The sequence below is a fragment of the Zootoca vivipara genome, chromosome 1 (assembly GCF_965207765.1).
Source record: "Zootoca vivipara chromosome 1, rZooViv2.hap1.1, whole genome shotgun sequence".
Classification (NCBI taxonomy): domain Eukaryota; kingdom Metazoa; phylum Chordata; class Lepidosauria; order Squamata; family Lacertidae; genus Zootoca; species Zootoca vivipara.
Window position 1 is genome coordinate 2,985,001 of NC_142582.1, and position 22,741 is coordinate 3,007,741.

The 22,741-nt window shown below is 45.3% G+C and overlaps 1 protein-coding gene across 4 annotated transcripts in view; it reads right to left on the reverse strand.

The window, feature by feature from the left end:
• The window catches only part of AGAP1 (ArfGAP with GTPase domain, ankyrin repeat and PH domain 1), a 373,158-nt gene extending 353,350 nt beyond the window's left edge, over nt 1-19,808 (reverse strand). The window contains exons 1-2 of one of the 4 annotated variants that reach the window (XM_088666067.1): nt 974-6,842; nt 821-913 (exon numbers count right to left, since the gene is read on the reverse strand). In XM_088666067.1, the coding sequence (XP_088522193.1) occupies nt 821-913; nt 974-1,709 (829 nt within the window). In that variant the 5' untranslated portion in view covers nt 1,710-6,842. Of the gene's footprint in view, nt 1-820; nt 6,847-18,220 lie in introns of those variants that run through there. The other 3 variants (XM_035139168.3, XM_088666036.1, XM_088666000.1) reach the window with 3 other exon arrangements.
• Nucleotides 19,809-22,741: the final 2,933 nt, after the last annotated feature.

The window sequence follows — 22,741 nt, forward strand, 5'->3', positions numbered from 1 at the left end:
TTCTTCTTATGTCTAGGGCTATGCACCTGCACTGCAATAGGTCACTACTCTCAACAAAGATTGTCACCTTCATCTTTGCTGGCTTAAATATTTGATGAGCAAGAGGAGCTTTGCTGTAGCTTCTAGTGTAATGGGAACCAGTGTTCTCTGTATACTTCACAAACATTCACTGAGCCATTCAGAAGAACTCTGCAGTTTTATGAATGTCACTAATTTAGCATATCACCTGGAACCAGTTCCATTTTGTCCTAATATTGCATTGTGTTACTAGGAGCCTGCCTGCCTTTGAGAACAAGTGTTCATCCCAATACAATTTATAAGAAGTCTAAAATACGCTTTTAAAGCACCTTGCACTGTTTGAGCATATACACTTACCATTCCTCACACTGGCATAAAATTGAACATTATTCCAACAAGTTAAAAGAACCTACAGCGCCCTTTAGGAGTGTCTTATTGAACTACCACCATCAACAACAACAACAACAACAACAACATTAACAAGGAGAGCAGGATTCTACCAAAAAATGTGCGAGGGTGGGGGAGAGAAAAGAAAAGCACTACTTGACAAAGACAAAGAGTGTGCATGCTACTGTGAGGATTCACTGACCTAGTAACCTATATAAAGAAACCAAGAGGCTCTCCTCCTCCTCCTCCTCCTCTCCAATATAAAAGACCCAACACTGAGGAGCCAAGTTCAACAACTAGTGAAGATTTATAGGGAAAAGGGACACCCCTTTTGGGCGTCAAGGAGAGGATTAGATCGGGTCAGCCCAACCGAACGCCAAGCTCCCGCCCCGCCGGCTGCCAACCCAGGAGGCACCTCTGCTCAGGGGCTCCGTGAGGCTCTCGGTGCTGGACTGCGCGCGGACGCCGGCGCTTCTCTGGAGGCGGCTGCTCCCCGCCGTGGCGCTCGCTCCGCTGCCCAGGGGGCTCCCGAAGGGGGGAAAGACCCCGCTGAAGAAGCGCAGGATGCGGTGCTCCTGCGAAGAGGCGACGCTCCCCCCGGCGCAACTCTCCCAGGCCCCCAGCCGCTCCGAAAGCACCTGCAGCTGCCCGCCCGGGCTCTTCGGGCCCTCGCTCGGCTGCAGCTCTTGGCCCCCGCCCGCCTCGGGCCCCGTCGGCGGGTGGCGCCTTCCCGCGCCGGCAGGCAGAGCGAGGCAGCCGGAGCTGCTGTGGCGCTTGGTCCGGGCCAAGGCGCGCAGCCGCAGCACCTCCCCGCCGCTCCAATGCCTGAAACTGCAGCTCCGGCGCAGCGGAGCCGCCGCCGCCCGCCGCGCGGAGCCCAGGCCGCCGGGGGTCGCCTCCTCGGTGGGCGAGGGTTTCGGGAGCCCCGCGGGGCCAACCTCCGCCTCGGCCTCGGCCTCTTCCTTCTGCGAGCCCCGCAGGGGGCGACGGACAGTCCCCTCTGCCGGCGGCCACCTGAAGCCCAGCCCGGCTCGCCTGGTCACCTTCAGGCGGCCCAACTCCAGCTGCCCGGTGCTGAGGGCCCGCGAGCTGCGGAAAGCGTGCCCGGCAGCAGCCACGGCGCTTTCCTCCTGCTGCTGCTCCGGGAGGAAGCCATGGCGGGGCAAGGCGGCCAAGCCGAGAGGCTCCTTCTTCACTAGGGTCACCGAGATGCGGTAGACCGTTTTCCGCTGGGGGGTCCCTCGCTCCACGGCGCCGGGGGAGGAAGGGGCGGAGGGCGGGTCGCTGCTGTCCAGGGGGTACATCTCCAGTCCCGCCGCCGCCGCCGCCGGGGGACTAACCGAGGCCAGGTCCTTTGTCCCTGCCTGCCTCTCCTCCACCTCCAGTCACTTCGGGAGGCACAGCAGCTCCGGCTGCCTGTGGAGGTAACGGCAGAGCTCCATGTCTACAGCTCCTGCCTATGAAACAGCCGCACCACGGAGCCTCCCTTGCTCTGCTGCCTCCCTGCCACGCGCGCGCACCATCCCCACCCCAAAGCCAAGCCGCCGGGGCGCTCGGAATGGAGCAGAGCAAGGAAGCAGCGCCGGAGAGGATTAGGGAGGAGGGGAGGAGCAGCAGCCGCCCTCCTCGGTTTTATTGTTTACAGAGGATTGCCCACTCGCATATTGCGTCCTTTTTGCAGAGCAAATCCGATTATATCTCGTCCGTCCGCTTAATATACTAAATGAAGCGCCGCCCCTGTGTTATCCTTGCAATCTACTGTCACCCAAAAGGAAGAACGATGCTGAAAATAATAATAATTCCCCGTTGCCACCAATCGCTGGATGCCTCAGCGTAATCCGACTCCTAGACAAACACGTTCCTCTCCTCGGCTGCAATCAGCATACAGTACTGTACTATAGTCTCCCAGTATCAGAAAACAGCAGATATCCTAAAGAGCTTGGTCTCAAGAAACGGGGAGAAAAGGCAAATTCCGGAATGGAACACAACTTCTCTGCGGAATGAGTTAGCTTGCAAATACATAAAGTAGCCCAAGAGACTGAGGGCAGGAATTACTTACTGTAAGAGCAGAAATTACGAAAGCTCATACCTAGAACAAACTCAGTTGGTCTCTAAGGTGCTACTAGACTATATTTTATTTATTTATTTATTAAAATTATTTTGTAAGGGCAAGGTTTGTTTTGTCAGTTCCATACCAGTCAAACAAAACCAGGTTTTGTGAAACCAAAAAGCTAGCAATCTGCTTTTAATCTTAATAATAAAGCTACTGAACTACCACAGCAAATAAAACTCAAATTTCTTCAGAATGTTAAGTCTGCTGCAGTCTGAAACGAGCTTAAATAAAAGTGTTACATAAAACAATCCTAAATATATTTACTCATAAATTCTGAATTTAGTAGTACTTATTCCCTAGTTAAGTGTGCTCAGGTCTGAAGCCTTTGATTGCTGCTGAATTATACTTCTTTACTAACAAAATAAAAAAATTCCTTCCAATTGGTCTCTAAGGTGCTACTGGAAGGAATTTTTAAATTTTGTTTCGACTATGGCAGACCAACACAGCTGTATCTCTAGATCCTTTACTAACAGTCTTCCAGGAAAGATTTTGTGCACACCTGCCTTTTTCAGGTGCCATTAACAGTACTTGACTAATTTGAACCATACACTTGCATATTTAAGCAATCTACTCCAGCATTTTGTGACCAAAGCAGGACATGATCCTCTTCCACTCCTGTTCTTCAGCAACTAGTAATACGGTCCCTGGTGTTGGAAGTAATATAAGTTTCGGTTTTTTGTCTTTGGACCCAACAATGATAGTTTGAGGCAATGTAATTTTTGTGTGTTCAAGAATCCATACCAGAGTTTCCAATCTGCAGAACCATGAAAATAGGCTTCTTACTACAGAAGAATCCATTTTCATCAGCTTTTGGTTATTCAATCAGCAGCATTAAGACTTTAAAGTAAAAATGCAGTGTTCCAAGATTTCAGTCTCTTCAGAGGTATGATTCTCTTTCTCTATATGCACACACCCCTGTTTAGAGAGCCAATCAGGTGTCATCTGGTTTTAGCAATGATGGCTCATAAACCCACCTTTTGTGGAGTAATACCATAAAATTATATATCAATGGAAAGATAATTTAATAAAGAATGTAATGCAATAACTTTTATGAAGGATTTTTTATTACAACAGCATTCATAAAGAAGAAACGTGGAACACAAAAAATGAGATATACAAAAATTATCACCATGTCACTTAATACCTAGTTGGGTAACCTTTAGCCTTCCCATGGAGTGAACCAATTTTTTTAGTTCTGCAGGTGTAATAATGTGAAACGAAGATTGAATATTGCCTCTATTAATTGGGTTTTATTGCTAGGTTGCTTCTGACTAACAAGCTTCTTTAGTTGGCTCCATAGATTTTTGATTGGGTTAAGTGTTCTCGAAGCTATGAACATAAGTCTTACCAAACTGCGGGAGGCAGTGGAAGACAGGAGTGTCTGGCATACTCTGTCTGGTCCATGGGGTCACGAAGCGTCGGACACGACTAAACGACCAAACAACAACAGAGGTTGCCACTCTATTAATTTACAGCAAAAAATGAACAAAATAAAAACTGCAAACCATTTTTCTATATAACAAATAAATTCTATTCTGTACACAAACGTGCTCAATACGCAGTGTAATTCAGGTATTCTGGTTGATTCAGTTGAAAGGATGATAAGATTCTTCAGATATTTTCCATTTAAAGAAAACCCACTGATAGAATCAGATGGTGTTCAAGATAGCCAGAAGCAAGGCAAATGTAGGTCACTTCTTGAAGTCTGAAAGGAATGTGCTATTTGTGTGTTTGCACGCAGACTTGTATGTATATGCATTATTCTTAAACTTGGCTTGTTTTTATCTTCAGGCTCATACATTTCTAGTTCTTGAAACCATGCACCATTTATTCAACTGAAACAATTGGATTTTGCATCTGGCTTTCATTTTATGTCTAAACCATGTAATCTCTGTAACTAGCTACTAGTGTAACAACCACAACATGTGTACAACCCTCATTTTATATATACACACATGGCATATGATTGCATGAGTGAAAGGTTACTACTTGTGCAACCAGTCTTTCCCCTTTCCATAAACATATTTTTACCCAGAATCAAGCTACCAGCATTTAATCCCAGATAAGTGAGTTGTAGCCTTAAACACACTTTTTTTGTCTGTACTAAATTTTAAATTTCAGACTGTCAAAACCATTCATTTTATTTATATCCCATCATTCACTGAACAGCACAATAAGCAATGGTTTATTGTGACATCCAAATGAAGCCAGTATGGGAGAGAGAGAGACTGAAATTTTTAGAGATTATAACGTAGACATTCCAATTCCATAAAAGTTGGGGGAAACAGGCTAAACAACGTGTTGTGCTGTAGCAATGTAAAGTTGAAGAAGGGATGTGTGTACACACTTTAAGTTAACTCTCAGTTAACTATTGGACATAATATTCAGAATGACTGAGAAGAACACATATACAGTGGTACCTCGACTTAGGAAGGCGATCCGTTCCACGGCGCTCTTCGTAAGTTGAATCCTTCGGTTGTTGAAGCATCTGTTTTGCGCATGCGCGAAGCACAATTTTGCGTTTCTGCACATGCGCAGAACACGCACGCGGCGAAGACTTCCGGGTTTGCCGACTTCGTAAGTTGAAACCTTTGGAAGTCGAGCCATTCGGATGTCGAGGTACCACTGTACTACTTTCTATACATCATGGAATGAATATCCCTTGCTTCAAGTCCATGTGTCAGGAAAACCCAGCTATTCATGTATCCCGAAATCAGTATTAAGTGCTCATGTAAAACAAATAATTATAAAAATCCCTAAAATAAAGTGTCTAAGGAGAGGAACATCACTGGGCTAGATTATTTTATACCTGGATCTAAAATTGCTTATATGCAAGTTGTTTTATATTGCAATGATATAGCTGATCTACAGTAATACAGCTGATAAACTCTGAATTAGGTCACCTTATTAGCTATCATGTTTTTTAGGGAGAACAGATTTCTGCAACATGTAGAACACAAGTCCAATTCCAGATATAGCAGATGGCCAAAATATACCTCAGAGATAACAGAGCTACAACATATGTTATTTAAACTTAACTGAGGTATTTTCAGGACTCAAAAGTTGTTGGCAGCAGAATATTTGCACAATTAGACAAAAATATTTTCATCTGCATAGAACTTGTCAATCACTAGGTTTTTTTCTGACTGGAAACTTCGTTCTAGTTGCCTTGGAAGTCTCAGCCAAACAATTGGAAGTAACATCCATTTGGAAGTAACATCCCTTTCAACACAAGGTATCTACAACTGGAACTGTACTAACATTTAATAGACTTTGTCCTGACAAAAATTCAATTTCAGCACATACAGTAATCCCCGTTTTGGACAGGGATGAGCTGCACAAAAGAATTTCCAAATAGCTTGTCAAGGAACAATGGGAAGTAAAGTGTTAATGCTCCAGCTTGGTGTTTACAGCCATGTCTTCACCTGCCCTGTCCCCAACGTGAGACAGGTTGAAGAAATAAGCATGGTTGAGGAAATAGTCTTGTGAACCATATTAGGCCTAATTTGGCCCAGTGGGTGGAGGCTCCGAAAACTAATGTGTTAACATACTGGTTCATTAAAACCAGAGCATAACAAAATAGTATTATGTCAGTTGATCCTGAACACATATTCAACCATTTAAATCCTGTCTCCAGCTATCCAATCTTCTAAATTTCGCCCATAAGATTTGTGTGACAATAGAACTATTAACTTTTTAAAACACCACTAGTGTTTTAAAATGGAAAAGGGGGAAAATCTCCAGAGAGGAATTCAAACATATAGCCAGCACGTGTAGAGACAAAGTCAGAAAAGCTAAAGCACAGAATGAACTCAGGCTCGCTAGAGAGGTTAAAAGCAACAAAAAGGGCTTTTATGGGTATGTCCGTAGCAGAAGGAAAAACAAGGAAACAGTGGGGTCACTCAGAGGAGAAGATGGTGAAATGCAAACAGGGGACAGAGAAAGGGCAGAACTCCTCAATGCCTTCTTTGCCTCAGTCTTCTCCAAGAAAGAAAACAACGCCCGACCTGAAGAATATGGAGCAGATGATTCAGCAGGGGAAACACAGCCCAGAATAAGTAAGGAGGTAGTACAAGAATACTTGGCTAGTTTAGATGTATTGAAGTCTCCAGGGCCAGATGAACTACATCCAAGAGTATTAAAAGAACTGGCAGAGGTGATTTCAGAACCACTGGCAATAATCTTTGAAAATTCCTGGAGAACAGGCGAAGTTCCAGCAGACTGGAGGAGGGCAAATGTTGTCCCTATTTTCAAAAAGGGGAAAAGAGAGGACCCAAACAATTACCGCCCAGTCAGCCTGACATCAATACCAGGAAAGATTCTAGAGCAGATCATTAAGCAAACGGTCTGTGAGCACCTAGAAAGAAACTCTGTGATCACTAAAAGTCAGCATGGGTTCCTGAAAAATAAGTCATGTCAGACTAATCTGATCTCATTTTTTGACAGAATTACAAGCCTGGTAGATGAAGGGAACGCTGTGGATGTAGCCTATCTTGATTTCAGCAAGGCCTTTGACAAGGTGCCCCATGATATTCTTGTAAAGAAGCTGGTAAAATGTGGGCTAGACAATGCTACCATTCAGTGGATTTGTAACTGGCTTACTGACCGAACCCAAAGGGTGCTCATCAATGGCTCCTCCTCATCCTGGAGAGTAGTGACTAGTGGGGTGCCACAGGGTTCTGTCTTGGGCCCAGTCTTGTTCAACATCTTTATCAATGACTTGGATGATGGGCTTGAGGGCATCCTGAGCAAGTTTGCAGATGACACCAAATTGGGAGGGGTGGCTAACACCCCAGAGGACAGGATCACACTTCAGAATGACCTTAACAGATTAGACAACTGGGCCAAAGCAAACAAGATGAATTTTAACAAGGAGAAATGTAAAGTACTACACTTGGGCAAAAAAAATGAAAGGCACAAATACAGGATGGGAGACACCTGGCTTGAGAGCGGTACATGTGAAAAGGATCTAGGAGTCTTGGTAGACCACAAACTTGACATGAGTCAGCAGTGTGATGCAGCAGCTAAAAAAGCCAATGCAATTCTGGGCTGCATCAATAGGAGTATAGCATCTAGATCAAGGGAAGTAATACGGTAGTACCACTTTATTCTGCTCTGGTCAGACCTCACCTGGAGTACTGTGTCCAGTTCTGGGCACCACAGTTCAAGAAGGATACTGATAAGCTGGAACGTGTCCAGAAGAGGGCAACCAAAATGGTCAAAGGCCTGGAAACGATGCCTTATGAGGAACGGCTTAGGGAGCTGGGTATGTTTAGCCTGGAGAAGAGAAGGTTAAGGGGTGGTATGATAACCATGTTCAAATATATAAAAGGATGTCATATAGAGGAGGGAGAAAGGTTGTTTTCTGCTGCTCCAGAGAAGCGGACACGGAGCAACGGATTCAAACTACAAGAAAGAAAATTCCACCTAAACATTAGGAAGAACTTCCTGACAGTAAGAGCTGTTCGGCAGTGGAATTTGCTGCCAAGGAGTGTGGTGGAGTCTCCTTCTTTGGAGGTCTTTAAGCAGAGGCTTGACAGCCATCTGTCAGGAATGCTTTGATGGTGTTTCCTGCTTGGCAGGGGGTTGGACTGGATGGCCCTTGTGGTCTCTTCCAACTCTATGATTCTATGATTCTATGATTCTATGAGTTTATAGAAGCAAAAACAGGGCTACTTCTCTGGAATTCCCATGTTTGTACACAGACTAGAGAAGCACAAGAGAACCCAACATATATTGGCAGCTGAGACAGCTCAGTCAGTAGAGCATGAGATTCTTTATCTCAGGGTTACTATATTGGTTTGCACTGCAGGGGGTTGGAACAGATTGCCCTCGGGGGTCCCTTCCAACTCTACGGTTCTAATCAGCTTGCTAGCTGTGTTGGCAACCAACAGGTTGATATGTTTGGTGTTTGTTACCTGACCCAGCGTGGTGTAGTGGTTAAGAGCGGTGGACTTGTAACCTGGGGAACTGGGTTCGCATCTCCGCTCCTCCATATGCAGCTGCTGCGTGACCTTGGGCTAGTCACACTTCTCTGAAGTCTCTCAGCCCCACTCGCCTCACAGAGTGTTTGTTGTGGGGGAGGAAGGGAACGGAGATTGTGAGCCACTTTGAGACTCCTTAAGGGGAGTGAAAGGCGGGATATCAAGTCCAAACACTGCCGCTGCTGCTTCTTCTTCTTCTTCCATAAGAGTTGAAAATTTAGAAATTCTATGGACTCTCTCCCATTTCATTCTTAACATCTAATGACATTGTGTCAGTTTTACCCAATAAGAAGCATTACATGTATCTGAAAGAAGCTAAGCAATCCAGGTTTGCCCATGAGAACTCATTATAAGCAGCAAGACCCCAACTGACATGAATTATTTACTGTGATCTTACACTTATAATTATGCACATGCATTAAACACAAAAACGTGCATCTGTGCCACACTTTAAAATCCACATGGAAATCCAACTACTGAAAATAAGTGAAATGGAACAAGCAATGTGTAACACTGGGGACACAAGCTAACTGGTACTCTAAATGCTCCCCCAGCACCCAAATGAACATGTAAAATTTCCATGCCTTTGCACCAGTTAGCTTTGGGTACCTCCTGTTTATTGCAGCCCTTAACTGATGCAAATGACTTTTTAAAAACCTCTATTATTAAAAATAATATATCATGTTAACAAACAATGGTTTGACTTGTGGTACCTTGAAGACTAACCAATTTATTATGCCATAAGCTCTCTTGGGCTAGTCCACTACTTCATTAGCTATATGAACCGTTAACCTCAGTTGGTAGGTTTACGAATATGTTTACATATGTATACACACACAGGATGGTGTAGAGAAAAATGTATAAACATCAGGATTAAATGGCAATGAAATGCAAAAGGTAAAGTCTGTAACAACAACAATTCAGTTACCCTTAAATATATGCAAAATAGGCACAGGACCATTCACAGCAACATCATCATACTTCACTTGCAACCTTAATCAATACCTTTAGAGGAAAAAAGAAGCCATGAAGAAATAACAAATAACTGTATCCTTCCTTTCCATCAGATGCCAGGGGGCAGCTTGAAACACTTAAGGATTGTTAAAAAGTTTTTTTTTTAAATCCCTCTCTGTACCTTAATCATACATTTTATCAGAGTGGACAGCAATAGTAAAATACATTATTACAAAAAAAACATAATTAGAAGATACAACTGCAAATCTCTCTCATATCTGCCACTGAAAAGCCCTTACATCAAATGCCTGGAAGAAGAGGAAAGTCTTTAGCTGGTGCCAAAAGATGGAGAGAGTCAGCACCAACCTAACCTTGGCGGGGAGGCTGTTCCAAAGCCGTAGGGTGGGGATGGGGAATGGCGGTGGCGGTAGGGTGGGGATGGGGAACGGTGGCTCCATCGCGTGTTCGTGTCACAATCCCTCGCAGTCCCTTTCCCTCTTCCCCTCGCGCCGTTAGTCGGGAGGCGAGGCACGGAACGGCGGTTTGGAGGGGAAGCCGTTGAGGGAGAGAGAACCGCATCCCCCCCCCCCGCTCGAGGGTGCGAGTGAGTGCGCGAGGATAGGGAGTGTGCGGGGATTGGGCTCTGTGCGTCCAGTCCCTGTGTCTGTGGGGCACATGCGCAGTAGCGCAAACCCAGGGACACAGGGAATATTGGACGCAGAGACACTTGCACTTTATTATATAGGATTAGGCGGGTCAATCATAAATGGAATGTAATTAATGAAATCTAATAGCGATGTTTATTTTTGTATTATTGTAACTATTTGTTTTATTACTGTGGAATTTCCAAAAGAAAATACTCCATATACAGCATGTAAATTAGAGGCATATAAATTATTATTAATAAATTGTTGTTATGTATTAGAGAAATAACCAATCTCAAATTGTTAAAAGGCCAATTGTATTAAATACAAAACACAGTTGTTACCATAGTTAACATTCACGTTGAATGCAAAATAATATTCACAGCACACCTGAGTGCTAAGTTTAAGAAAATTATTCCAGAGTGTACTGGTGTGAGGCAATAGATTCAGATATCAAGACAGACTATTTTTCCTTGGCTGCAAAAAAGAGAGACAGGCAATCACCATCGCAATACTCTAACCGTTACAAAGCAATGTCCACCATATCATGTACACTCACTTGATATTCTAGATGAATGTCTGTCATACATACACCCCCTACCCTGCAACACCAACCCCTGTGAAAACCAACATGAGGAGAAGGAGATGTAGCAGCAGCAGCAGCAGCAGCAGCAGCAGCAGCAGCGGAGAGAGCAGGCAATTGCACCATGACACCTGATTACCCGTGGGGCTAAGAATATAGTTTCTCACTTCTTGAATGCTGGAAGTCTAAATTTGTACAAGACACACAAAATATATGAAGTCGAACCATTTGCTTTATTTTTATACATAATTATGTTGAGCTACATAAAGTTTATCATGAAGATTTTCTAAGCCAGGAGGATATCATTACTGCATGTAGGCAGTAATGCATGTAGGCCAGGAGGAAAACAAGCAGCTAGAATTTCTGCAATCATTGTTTCTGAACTCAGCACACTTTTGTCAAGGACAACCAAGGCATAATGCTTACATGCACTTCTAGCCATGCTTGCTCCCAAGTCAGATTTTTTCTTTTAAAGTGTGCATATTTTTAGATAATCCTAGGTGAACTCAAGATTTACTCAGTTGACTATTGAAAATGTAGTTTCTACTGAATAAACTGCAGCCTGTCAGTTAAGATGCCACAAGAATATTATTTTTTGTACTTATTTTGCCATTTAGATAGTGCTAGCATATATTGCGCAAAATTCCTTTCTGATTTTAGTGTGATTACACAGACCCCCCCACCCGTCTACCAATTCTTCTCAGAAATCAATTCTTGCCATCTAACCAAGAAGAAAGTTTTTAAAATAAATTTGTTTTATCAAATAAAATACTGCCCCTTCCAGTCGTTCTGACCCTATATAGAGAGGGCAGCACTTTTAAAAGCCAAGAGAATGTGGAGTAAATGAACTGGAAGGTACTCTGATGCAGGGTTCAAAATTAGCTGCATGCCAGGTGCATTTTGTGCCTGGGGATTGGTAGATAGTGAGCACTTTGAGAAGTCTTGGTGCCTCCCCACCCAGCACGCAAGTGAGATTGTTGGCAGATCCCTTCCCTTTACTGCTTTGTGTCCCCCCCGCCCCCCCGTGAGATTGCTGACTGCTGCCTTCCAGGTCCCACTTTGCCTCCTCCCGCAAACATGCAAGTTCAAATTCTAGCACCATATTTTACTCACACATACACACATATGCCCGAATTTGTAAATATTAATTATTCAAATGACTATTTTGGCCACTACTGCAGGGGCTGACCCCATTTATGTTTGTGGTGTTGAATTAAGAATTATCAGTTAAACATCTGGCTAGTTCAGATGACAACCTTGAGCTAGGTTAAGAACTATGAGAACTGAAAGAAGAAAGGTAAACTTTATCCAGGGACAGCCCACATATATATTGGCCTATTCTTATTAATGGTGACATAGACCATTCATAACGTAAGAATCTTCTTCACAACTGTGAGCAGGGCGGTAAAGTGAACACAAGTGACAACAATTAACTATAACAGTGTTCACGGCTCCTGCTCAGACTGCACAGTAAAACCATTTTGGTTCCTGAAATTCATTCTGATTGTGCAGATAAAATATCACTGATAGAATTCTACAGAATAATCTACTTTCAGGAAGTTCATGGAAAGAATGTTTCCCATCTGCCGTCATCTGTGCCTTTTGAGGGCTGGGAGGTCCTCCTGACAAAGTGGGTTGGTTTGCAGGGGCTACTGTGGGAGGGGGAAATCACCCCCAAACTCTGTGTGATTTTGTGCAGTTCCCATCCCCTTTTGCCCCACCACACATTGTTCAGGAAGGGCCCCCTTATACTCTGGAAAGGCTTTTCGGGCATAAATGTGGCTGAAGCATGTGGGGAGGGACAGAAAATTTCCTCCATGCACTTTAAGAACCTTCCCCAAAGCCTCTCGAAGTTTTCCCATTCTTCCATCACATCAGCATTGCTGTACACACACCACACATTCTTGGGTTGTGTCTCTTTGGTTGCTGTGAAGTGAGACTACCACATTCTTAAAATGTTCCTGCTGTTCAATAGATATTGATGAATCATATGGTTAGACGTATTTCAGTTATGCCTTTTTTTAAAAAAAATGTGAAGGGTTTGGGGACTAGTTCTTTGACCTTGAGGTAAAAGGTGCATTTTAAACAGTGCATCTGCTATACTACTAGATGACAGAAGTGCTGTACATTTGTCCAAGCATTGTAATAATCTGGCGAAAAAGAGAAGATATACATATCTGAAGCCATGATTTTAACTCTAGATAACCAATTGTACTCTGCTACAACTTCAAATAGATTTTTATTCACTGATGCTACTGTGACATACGGTAATACCAAGTTCTATATTACTGACACACAGATAACAAATAAGGTTGTGCTAAATTTAAAAATACTGTAGCTCCATTAGTTGAAACAAAATTTAAAAAAATCCGTCCAATAGCACCTTAGAGACCAACTAAGTTTGTTATTGGTATGAACTTTCGTGTGCATGCCCACTTCTTCAGATACCATGTAGCTCCATTAGTTGAATTCAGGTTGAGACCGTAAAACACTTTTCTTTACACTTGCAAAAAGCCAACTGCTTAAGTTTAAAGAATCACTTTTATTTAAGTTTTGCACTTTACATACTGTATAGATGAGTTGCTTTACTGTACTTTTCCATGTATAAGACAATATTTCCCCCCAAAAATTTTAAAGTTTAAAATTGGGGGTTGTCTTATACACGGAATGCTGCAATTCAATATATAAATAAATACATGCTGCCATCCATATTCAATTCCGTGCCAGCAGCCCCCACTGCGGACATTGTCCCTGACACCCGGTTCCCTCAGCCGCCACCTGGCTACCCAGACCCTCCATTCCCCAAGCACAATCACTCAGGCGGCTCTGACAGTCGCAGCTCCTCACAGCGCGGAGGCAGAGTGAGCCACTCATGGGGCGGACCGGGGCGGACTGGGCCGCGGGGCCTCTGGAGTCTGCCTGCCTCCTCCCACTCAGCTGTCCTATACTGGGTCCATTTTTAATCCATCTTTAGCAATTTTCATATTATATCTTAAATCATTTTCCAACACTTATACATTTTCATCTCCCTCTACTTAATTAACATTTTCCTCTTCATTATCCCTCACCTATAATCATCAATTATTCCTAACCTATAATTCATTTCCCAACCATCTATCTTCTATTTTGTCCCTTAGCCTAAAAATTCCCAAAAATATCCATACATTCAAACATTACTTCTTCTACCCTAACAACATTTAAGCATGGGGGAAATCTCTGTGCGTCTTATGGTGCGAAAGCTCCCCCCCCCCCCCCCCCCGGGCGTGCTCCACTAGTAAAAGAGACCGGAGCCGGGGTTGAGAGAGGTGTCAGAGGCAGGGAGCAACAGAAGCTGACAGAAGCAAGCAGACGGCCGAGCAGCCAAAATAGTGCTGCTGCTGCTGCCCCCACCTCTCCTGCTCGGGACCAGCGTCAGCACTGCTACCAGCCCGGTCTCCGCCCCTCCGCGCCCTCCTCCTCCTCCTCACCGCCCCTCGCCTCGCCTTCGCCCCTGCCGCCTCGCCATCCTCGCCCTCCTCCCCCTAGCCGCTGCCGCCTCACTGCACCCCACAGCATGAACCACAAAAAATAATACATCCACTGTTTCGTTCAGAATATTTCCACCCCCTTGTTTTCCTCTAAAAATCTAGGTGTGCCTTATGGTCCAGTGCGCCTTATGGAGCATCTGCATTTATTTGTTCTGTTTGTCTATTCTGGAGTAATCTCAAAGGCTTTAGCCACTAGTGAGCTGCTCAGCTGTTGCAGTTTTCTGTCACAAGGCCTATTAACAGTCAGTGCTGCACATTAATATACCAATCTAGTCATACCTCTGGATACGAATGCTGCGGGTTGCATACAACACAGGTTATGAATGTGCCGAACCCAGAAGTAACAGAATGGGTTACTTCCGGGTTCGGCGGTTCGGGCATGTGTAGAAGCGCCGAATCGGGACCCGCGCATGCACAGAAGCACTTACACGGCTGCTCTGGATGAGAACGGGGCTCCAAAATGGATCCCGTTCGCATCCAGAGGTAACACTGTATTTGTGTGAATCCTATATAATAAAGTCCCTGTGTCTCTGCGTCCAGATTCCGTGTGTCCCATTTTCTGTGCTAATGCGCATGTGCCCCAGGGACACAGGGATTGGACGCAGAGACAATATCTCGGTCGCGCGTCCAGGACACTGTCATGCGGCGCCGGAGGCTGTTCTAGCGGGCCGCTCCCAGCGCTGGCCTCCATGGGCACCTAGAGGATCCCCGCCCCCTCCCGCCGCCGCCCCGGCTTCGGCCCCGCGACAGCCATGCGCGCCCCCGGAGCCACCTTCGTCACCAGCCTCCGTTGTTCTGGCGTAGGAAGGAGGCAGCAGCGGGAGCAGCCCGGGCCGAGCGTGCCTCACCTTCCCTGGCCTCTGCCCGTCCTGAGCTCCTCGACCTCAGGGGGCCGGCCTCCATGGGCAGCAACGGAGGAGCCCGTGAGAGGAGCAGCGAGGCTGCGGCCTTCCCTCCCTCTCTGTGCTCAGCTGTGGGGCACGACGGGAGAGCGAGTTTGTTTACTTGCGTTCCCGGCATGCCCCATGGCCGAGCGCAGAGAGATTTATTTACTTTTGTATCTGAATTTGCAATCATTTTCAAAGCACATGGTGGTGCTTTCCTTTTCCTGAAATGCTCATCTTGAACTATTCAATGTTGATTCCTATTTTAATAATGCAGTTTTGTTTTACTTTTAAAAAATTACATGCCTGACAGCAATCTCAGAGATAGCAAAATGGAAACAGCTCCTCTCCAACTCTGTCTGGTCTGTAGCACAGGGGCCATATGTGCTTTAGACTGTATTTTTGCTGCCCCAGTGCCTTGTGAATCTGTCCCATTCTTCCATCACATCAGAGCAGTACTGGAAACTAGGACAGAAAAACTGTTTGCCACATGGCTTCTGGAACCTATGTTATGGGTGCCACAACAGTGTCTAGTCACATTTTTTCCCCATTCAGTGACATTTCTACTTATATTTTCGAAACACATGAATTAATACACAGTTTACATCAGTGACACATTTACAAATGGATGAACACCCTGACCCTACAGCTCCCTTCAGTTCAACAGCAATTACTATAACATGCCTCCATAAAATTACTACATATTTATCCCCAAAGAAACAAAAAACAACCATATTCTTTCTTGCAAATTCAGGAACACGTTTGAAGCACTAAGCAAAGCAAAAAGATAAAGTACTACATTTTTCACATCAGAAAGATTACAACCTACCATATATTCTTATATCACACTATCTGGCCCAGCCACGCGTTGCTGTGGCTCATCCCTGTGACTGCCCCCACCCTGTCCCGACCCATGACCTATCCCGCCCCCTCGGCCAAGTCTGCAAAGCCGAGGCGAGATGCTGTGGAGAGGGAAGCTTTCCTAGTTGCAGTACCAGTGTAGCCATTGCTAGAGGGCACTGATTTGCAACCTCTCCTGTGCTCCCAGCATCCCTGGCTGTCTGAGTTTTGTGTTCGGGAACAGTGGGTTTTACCTGCTTTACCTGCCATAGGTGTGACATCTGCCATAGGTATATGGTCACTCACATATTCGCTTGGGACGTTGTGTCCAAATTTCGGAGAAAAGTGGAGACACACCCACATGGCCAGTTTACATTTATTTATTTATAGATAGATAGATAGATAGATAGATGATAGATAGATAGATATAGATATAGATGGCAAATGTAAAAATGGCAGACTTAATAATATGAAAGTTCAAAGTTGTACATATTTGTGTTTGTGAGTAGGCACTGTGATAGAAAGATGGTGAAGTGGTTGTACTGCTGCATTCCCAACTGATGCATGAAAATCATACTAAAACACACAAACATATGCAGCTACGCAAAGATTTGAGAAGGAACCCTGATCCAAAGGAACAGGTGGAACATTACAGTCAGCAAGCACTAAACTTACCAACTTCTAAATATAAGTAATAATACACACTAGTTGAACTTCAGGGGTGTTTTCTGTTATACCTGAACAGTGAGACTATGCAAATAAACTTTATCCGATAACCCTCAAGGGAGGAAATGGTCAGATAAAAGCAAGAGATCATGTGACGGGACGGTGGAAGTGGTAAAAAGGAAATTAGTTTAGATAACTAAAATGCATTACAATTTACTTCAATCCAATCCACATACCATACAAATCAGGACAAATACCATACAGAATATAAACCACTCCTTAACAATAATGCACTGACATATCAGCCAACAAGAGGAAGCTTAATGATTCTAATAATATTTGGCTTAATTGAACTACTTGCTCATGAGACAGCAAGTAGATATCACCTGCTCAGTCTAAAGGCTAGAGGATTAGATTAAGCTTCTGCAATATGGCTATGCAAGTAAGTCTTCGAAGCCTCTGCCCTCTTCTCCTTTATAGTAGGAGAGAGAGCAACAAAAAACATGTTAATGTTAGAGATATCTTGCATTCCTGCTCATTTAAAAAGCAACAACTAAATATTATTTATTTATATTATGCTCATATGCTAAAATGGTATACTAGAAATACAAACAACCCAAAAAGGCATTGGAACAGTCACACTTTCAAATACTCCTCAAACTATAAGGCTCCTTTATATAGTCCAGTAACTCCTTTCCAGCTGGTCTTTTTGCAACCTAACCAGGACCAAAGACATCAGCTTTGCAGAGCAATACTAATTCTCTAGGGACTTGCTAACTAGGCTGCACAGTAAGACAGGCAAGCAACCGCCTGCCTCAAGAGGCTGTAGTGGGCAGGCTCATGTCTGCTATGCAACATCAAAACACCACATGTGTACTTTGCACTTCCAAGAAGCAGCTGCATTTCTAAGGAAGCACTATTTATTTATTTCCAAGGTGCTCCTTCCTTGAGACCCTGCCCTGAAAACTTTTTTAAAAAAATGTTCTGTTAAGTATTTCTTCGCAATATTTTACAGGTCCGTCAAACAAATGTGATAGAACAGTTAGGGAATCAGTCTAGCTTTTCAGATCAGCATTATGCAGACCACACAGCATTCTATTAAAAAGCCAATAAAAGAGCTTTTCCAATCTCTTACTGGGAAGCACCTGACTCCTCACTGCAGTTCAGTGCCTGAGAACTGACAACTGAAATAAGGAAGCCCTGGCTTCTCTCATCTTTCTTCACCTTAGGGCCAACCCCCCTATCTGTCTCGGGACGGTGAGGGCACCGACATACCTTACACAGTTATTGCAAGAATCACGACAACTTGAGTGCTATACGTTTTTGTTGTACTTGTATTACCATAAAAGCAAGGGAGAGGCTCTCGCGACCCATCACTCAGAAACAAGTTTCGCTACACTCAACGGAGCTTGCTCCGCAAGTAACTACCGGTGTGCGCAGGATTGCAATCAGAGTCAAAAGCAGAGGGAGAGGCACAGCGACGACCTTTCTTTGGGGGTGAGGCTAACACTCCGGGGAGCGCAGAAGGGCTCGCTTCCGAATCAGGGCAGACAGGAGGGGGGGGGGAGAAAGATCTACATCAGCAGCAGCAGCTGCTGCAACTTCAGCCGCGTCACCCACCTTCGATGGCGATGACGTGCTCCCGGATCTGGCCCTGCAGCGCCGGCTCCTCCACCCGTTCCAGAAGCTCGTAGATGGAGTAGATGTTGGGGTGCACCGACTCGAAGCGCTGGATCTCCGCCCGGATGGCCGCCGAGTTGGCCAGTTGCTGCTGCTGCTGCTGGAGGTGCTGGTAGTTCATGGCGGGGGCGGGGGGCGGGGGGCGGAGCGGCAACGGACCGTCCCCGCCGCAGAGCGAGCGACCGAGCGACCACCCTCCAGGCAGGCAGGCAGGCAGGCAGGCAGGCGCCCGGCCCGCCCGTCACTCGCCGAGCCCCGCTGCCCTCAGTTCATCTTCGCCCAGGAAAGGCCCCCGCATGAAAGAGAAACAAACGGACAGGTAGGTAGGGACCCACGGCAGGCGACGCCGGGCCTCAGGTAGCCGCCGCTGTAGCGCGCCCGGCGCCTAGCAAAAACCCAGCGACGGACCAGCCCACCTCCGCGGAACCGGCCAACCAAGCGGCGGCAAGCAAGGCCTGCGTCGGCGCCAGCCCCGCCCCCCGCGTCGCGTCAGCGCTCCCCAACCGTCGCTCTCCTCCCCTCACAGACGTAAACACTCCCACACATCGAGAGATATACGTATAATTCTAGGCCCAAGCCCCATCCGGGGGGCGGGGAGAAGAATCAGGGAAGGGCCCGTTGCTCCCTGGGAAGCGTAGTTTTCAGTGGATCGTCCAGGGTTTGGGTTTTAATTTTTTTAAAAAAAATCCTCTCCTCTTTTCGGTTTTGACATCACGCCAGTATATGACGTTAGTAAAATAATAAGTACGTAAATGCCGCGGTATTCCGCACCGACACGTAACGCGTATGCGCATGCGCCCATTCCCCGCCGCCTCCCGCGGCCGCTGAAGCCTGGCAGGAGAGCTCTTCCCTCAGGTCGCGGGTCACGAGGAGTGCGCGAGGGAGCGCGTCCCTGCAGTGCCCACACGGACGGCCTAGAAGGAAACGTCCCGCCCGGTGCCCTTTCCCTGGCAAGCAGAAACAAACGAACCCCGAGGAAATAGAGCGACTGGCTGCGCTTTCGCGGTGCTTAAAACCATCTGCCTAGCGCAGCAGCCTGGGGGCGGGGCCTTCAAAGTCGCCCATCTGACGGGGTGACCCCAGCAGCCCCTCTGGGCAGCTTCCAACAAGACAACATCAAACGTTAAAACTTCCGTGAAGGCAAGGCTGCCTTCAGATGTCATATTTATGCCCAGGTTTCCCTTATTAATTGTTTGCTTCTTTATTAAATTTCTATACCACCCTTCATCACAATAGAAAAACACAAAAATATTTGAAAAAGAATAGGAACGATGCATAGTATAGTTGCAGAAACAAAGGAAGACTATAGACTTGATGACATGATTTAAATAAACACATCATTATTAACAAAAATATGTAGAAGATGAAGAAATAATACAGTGTATTTTTTAGCAACATCAGTGTGAAATAGGGTTGGGGGAAGCCCAGGAGGGGAGGGGAGGGAGGGGTTGGGGGAAGCCCAGGAGGGGTGGGGAGAATGTTATGGATACGTGATGTATGTAATAATTGAATAAGAAAATGGAATAAAAATTCAATAAAAAACAAAAAAAATACATTCCATAATAACCAAACACAATTACCTCCACCAACACCCACAGATTAAAAGGTCACAGATGGCTTCATTAGTCAAAGGCCTGGGAAAAGTGGAATATTTTTCCTGGAGCCTAAGATATGTAATATGAGGGACGAGGGTGGCAAGCCTAGGGCTTGCCGATCAGAAGGTGGGCGGTTCGAATCCCCGCAACGGGGTGAGCTCCCGTTGCTCGGTCCCAGCTCCTGCCAACCTAGCAGTTCTAAAGCACATCAAGTGCAAGTGGATAAATAGGTACCGCTCCGGCGGAAAGGTAAACATCGTTTCCGTGCGCTGCTCTGGTTTCGCCAGAAGCAGCTTAGTCCTGTTGGCCACATGACCCAGAAGCTGTCTGCAGACAAACGCCAGCTCCCTCGGCCTATAGACGACCCCAGAGTCGTCCACGATAATAAGTAATGAAAGCGCCAGGTGAGCCTGAGGAGAGCAGCATTCCACAAGAGGAAAGCCACTGCAAAAAGGCCTTTCTCATGTTGCCACCCTCTGGCCCTCTCATGGAGGGGGCACATGAAGAAAGGCCTCCAATGAGGATCTCAGGATCCAGGTCGGTTCATATGGGGAGAGGTGGTCCTTGAGGTACTGTGGTACTCTTTCTCGGGAGCAGGGGACAGACGGGTGGGGGGGACTCCCTGATCCTAAATGGGGTAACTGTGCCCCTAAAGGACCACGTATGCAGCCTGAGGGTCATTTTGAACTCACAGATGTCCATGGAGGCACAGGTAAATTCTGTGTCCAGGGCAGCTGTCTACCAGCTCCATCTGGTACACTGGCTGAGACCCTACCTGCCTGCGCACTGTCTCACCAGAGTGGTACATGCTCTGGTTATCTCCCGCTTGGACTACTGCAATGCACTACTGCAATCTGGGGCTATCTTTTAAGGTTACTTGGAAACTACAATTAATCCAGAATACAGCTGCCAGACTGGTGACTGGGAGCAGCTGCTGGGACCATATAACACCAGTCCTAAAGGATCTACGTTGGCTTCCAGTATGTTTCCAAATACAATTCAAAGTGTTGGTGTTGATCTTTAAAGCCCTAAATGGATTTGGACCTGCATACCTGAGCGTCTCCATCCCCATCACTCAGCCAGACACTGAGGTCTAACTCCAAGGGCCTTCTGCCAGTTCCCTCACTGCGAGAGGTAATATTACAGGCAACCAGGTCTTCTCAGTAGTCATGCCCACCCTGTGGAACACCCTCCTATCAGATGTCGAGGAAATAAACAACTATCTGACTTTTAGAAGACATCTGAAGGCAGCCCTGTTTAGGGAAGCCTTTTAATGTTTGATGTCTTCTTGTGTTTTCATGTCTGGAAGCCACACAGAATGGCTTGGGCAACTCAATCAGACTGGCGGCATATATAGTAAATAAATCATCATCATATTATTATTATTTTACTACCTCATGTGATGGTGAAGCCTCTCCAAAAACTATTTGTCAGGCTTCCTTAGGGGGAAAGGCTCACAGGTACAGTAATCTGTAGTTGTGAGAGAGAAAGAGATACTTGGCCATAGTTTGCACTCAAGTGGCAAACCTGTTTGGCCTGTATCAGTAACAGGTAGGTAGCCGTGTTGGTCTGAGTCGAAGCAAAATAAAAAAATTCCTTCAGTAGCACCTTAAAGACCAACTAAGTTTATATTTTGGTATGAGCTTTCGTGTGCATGCACACTTCTTCAGATACTTCAGTCTGCAGACGATGGGCTCACAACATGAGGGAAGGGAATTGTTCCATATATAGAAACCAAGATACAATGCTAGCAAGGATTCTGTCCTGATTAAAAATAGCAAGTGAATCTGATCCAATGGCCATGGGGTGCATGGTCCTTCTACCTTACAGCATTTTCCCACTTATGTTCCCCAGTAATTGGTATTCAGAGGCAAAACCTCTCCTATTCTGGAGATAAGACACAACTACCAGGACTAGTGTCTACTGATAGCTTTATCATGCATGAATTGGTCTAAAACCCTTGTAACACAGTCCAATGTGATGGTTATTACTACATCCTGTGTGAGCAGATTCCATCATTTTGCTACACACTGTATAGAGTACTTGCTTTTGTCTGAATATTCCAACATTCAACTTCATTGGATAAGCTAAAGTTCTAGTACTAGAACAGAAGAAAATGCACTTTCTCCCTTCTATATGCCTGGCGTGCTATGGTCCATGGGGTCACGAAGAGTCGGACACGACTAAACGACTAAACAACAACAACCCTTCTATATCTCCCAATATATTTTTGTGTCACCCCAACTGACTACCATCCATCATTATTTTAAAACAGATAGTTGATTGGTTGGTATGTCCCATAATCACAATTTTATTTCTAGGATTGCTTATTTGTGTAGCTTTAAAAATCAATAAAATCTCCTTTTAAAAAGATTTATGGGGAGATAAGAATGCTTAGGATACAGTTTATGTCCTGTCTTTTCCTGGCACAGGATCAATGAAGCCTTCATGATTTCTTCTATGCTGGTGTTTACTTCCTGTGGAACCTTTGGCAGGCAGCCTTTTCTGACAGTTGAACAATTGCTGCCTGTGAAATGAGATTGGCCTGGCAAGAGCAGGAGTATGGTGCACAAGAGGAAAATATTTTTGCTACTGAGAAAGATTTGTTAATGTATTCATGGGTATTTTTAGCTTAGACAGCACTCTTGCTAACCCCCCCCCCCCAATTCCAGAATTAGATATCTCATTCTGCAGTTTGCCATAACCATCTTTGAAACTTGCAACAAAAATCCTAGTAAGCCTGTGCAAAGCAGAGCAGCCCAAATCCCATGGGAGGTTATAGTAAAATAGGTCACTGAGAACACATTAGAATTGGAACTGTTGGATTCAGTTGAAGAAAAGGGGATTAACAGGCAAATGGGAGTTC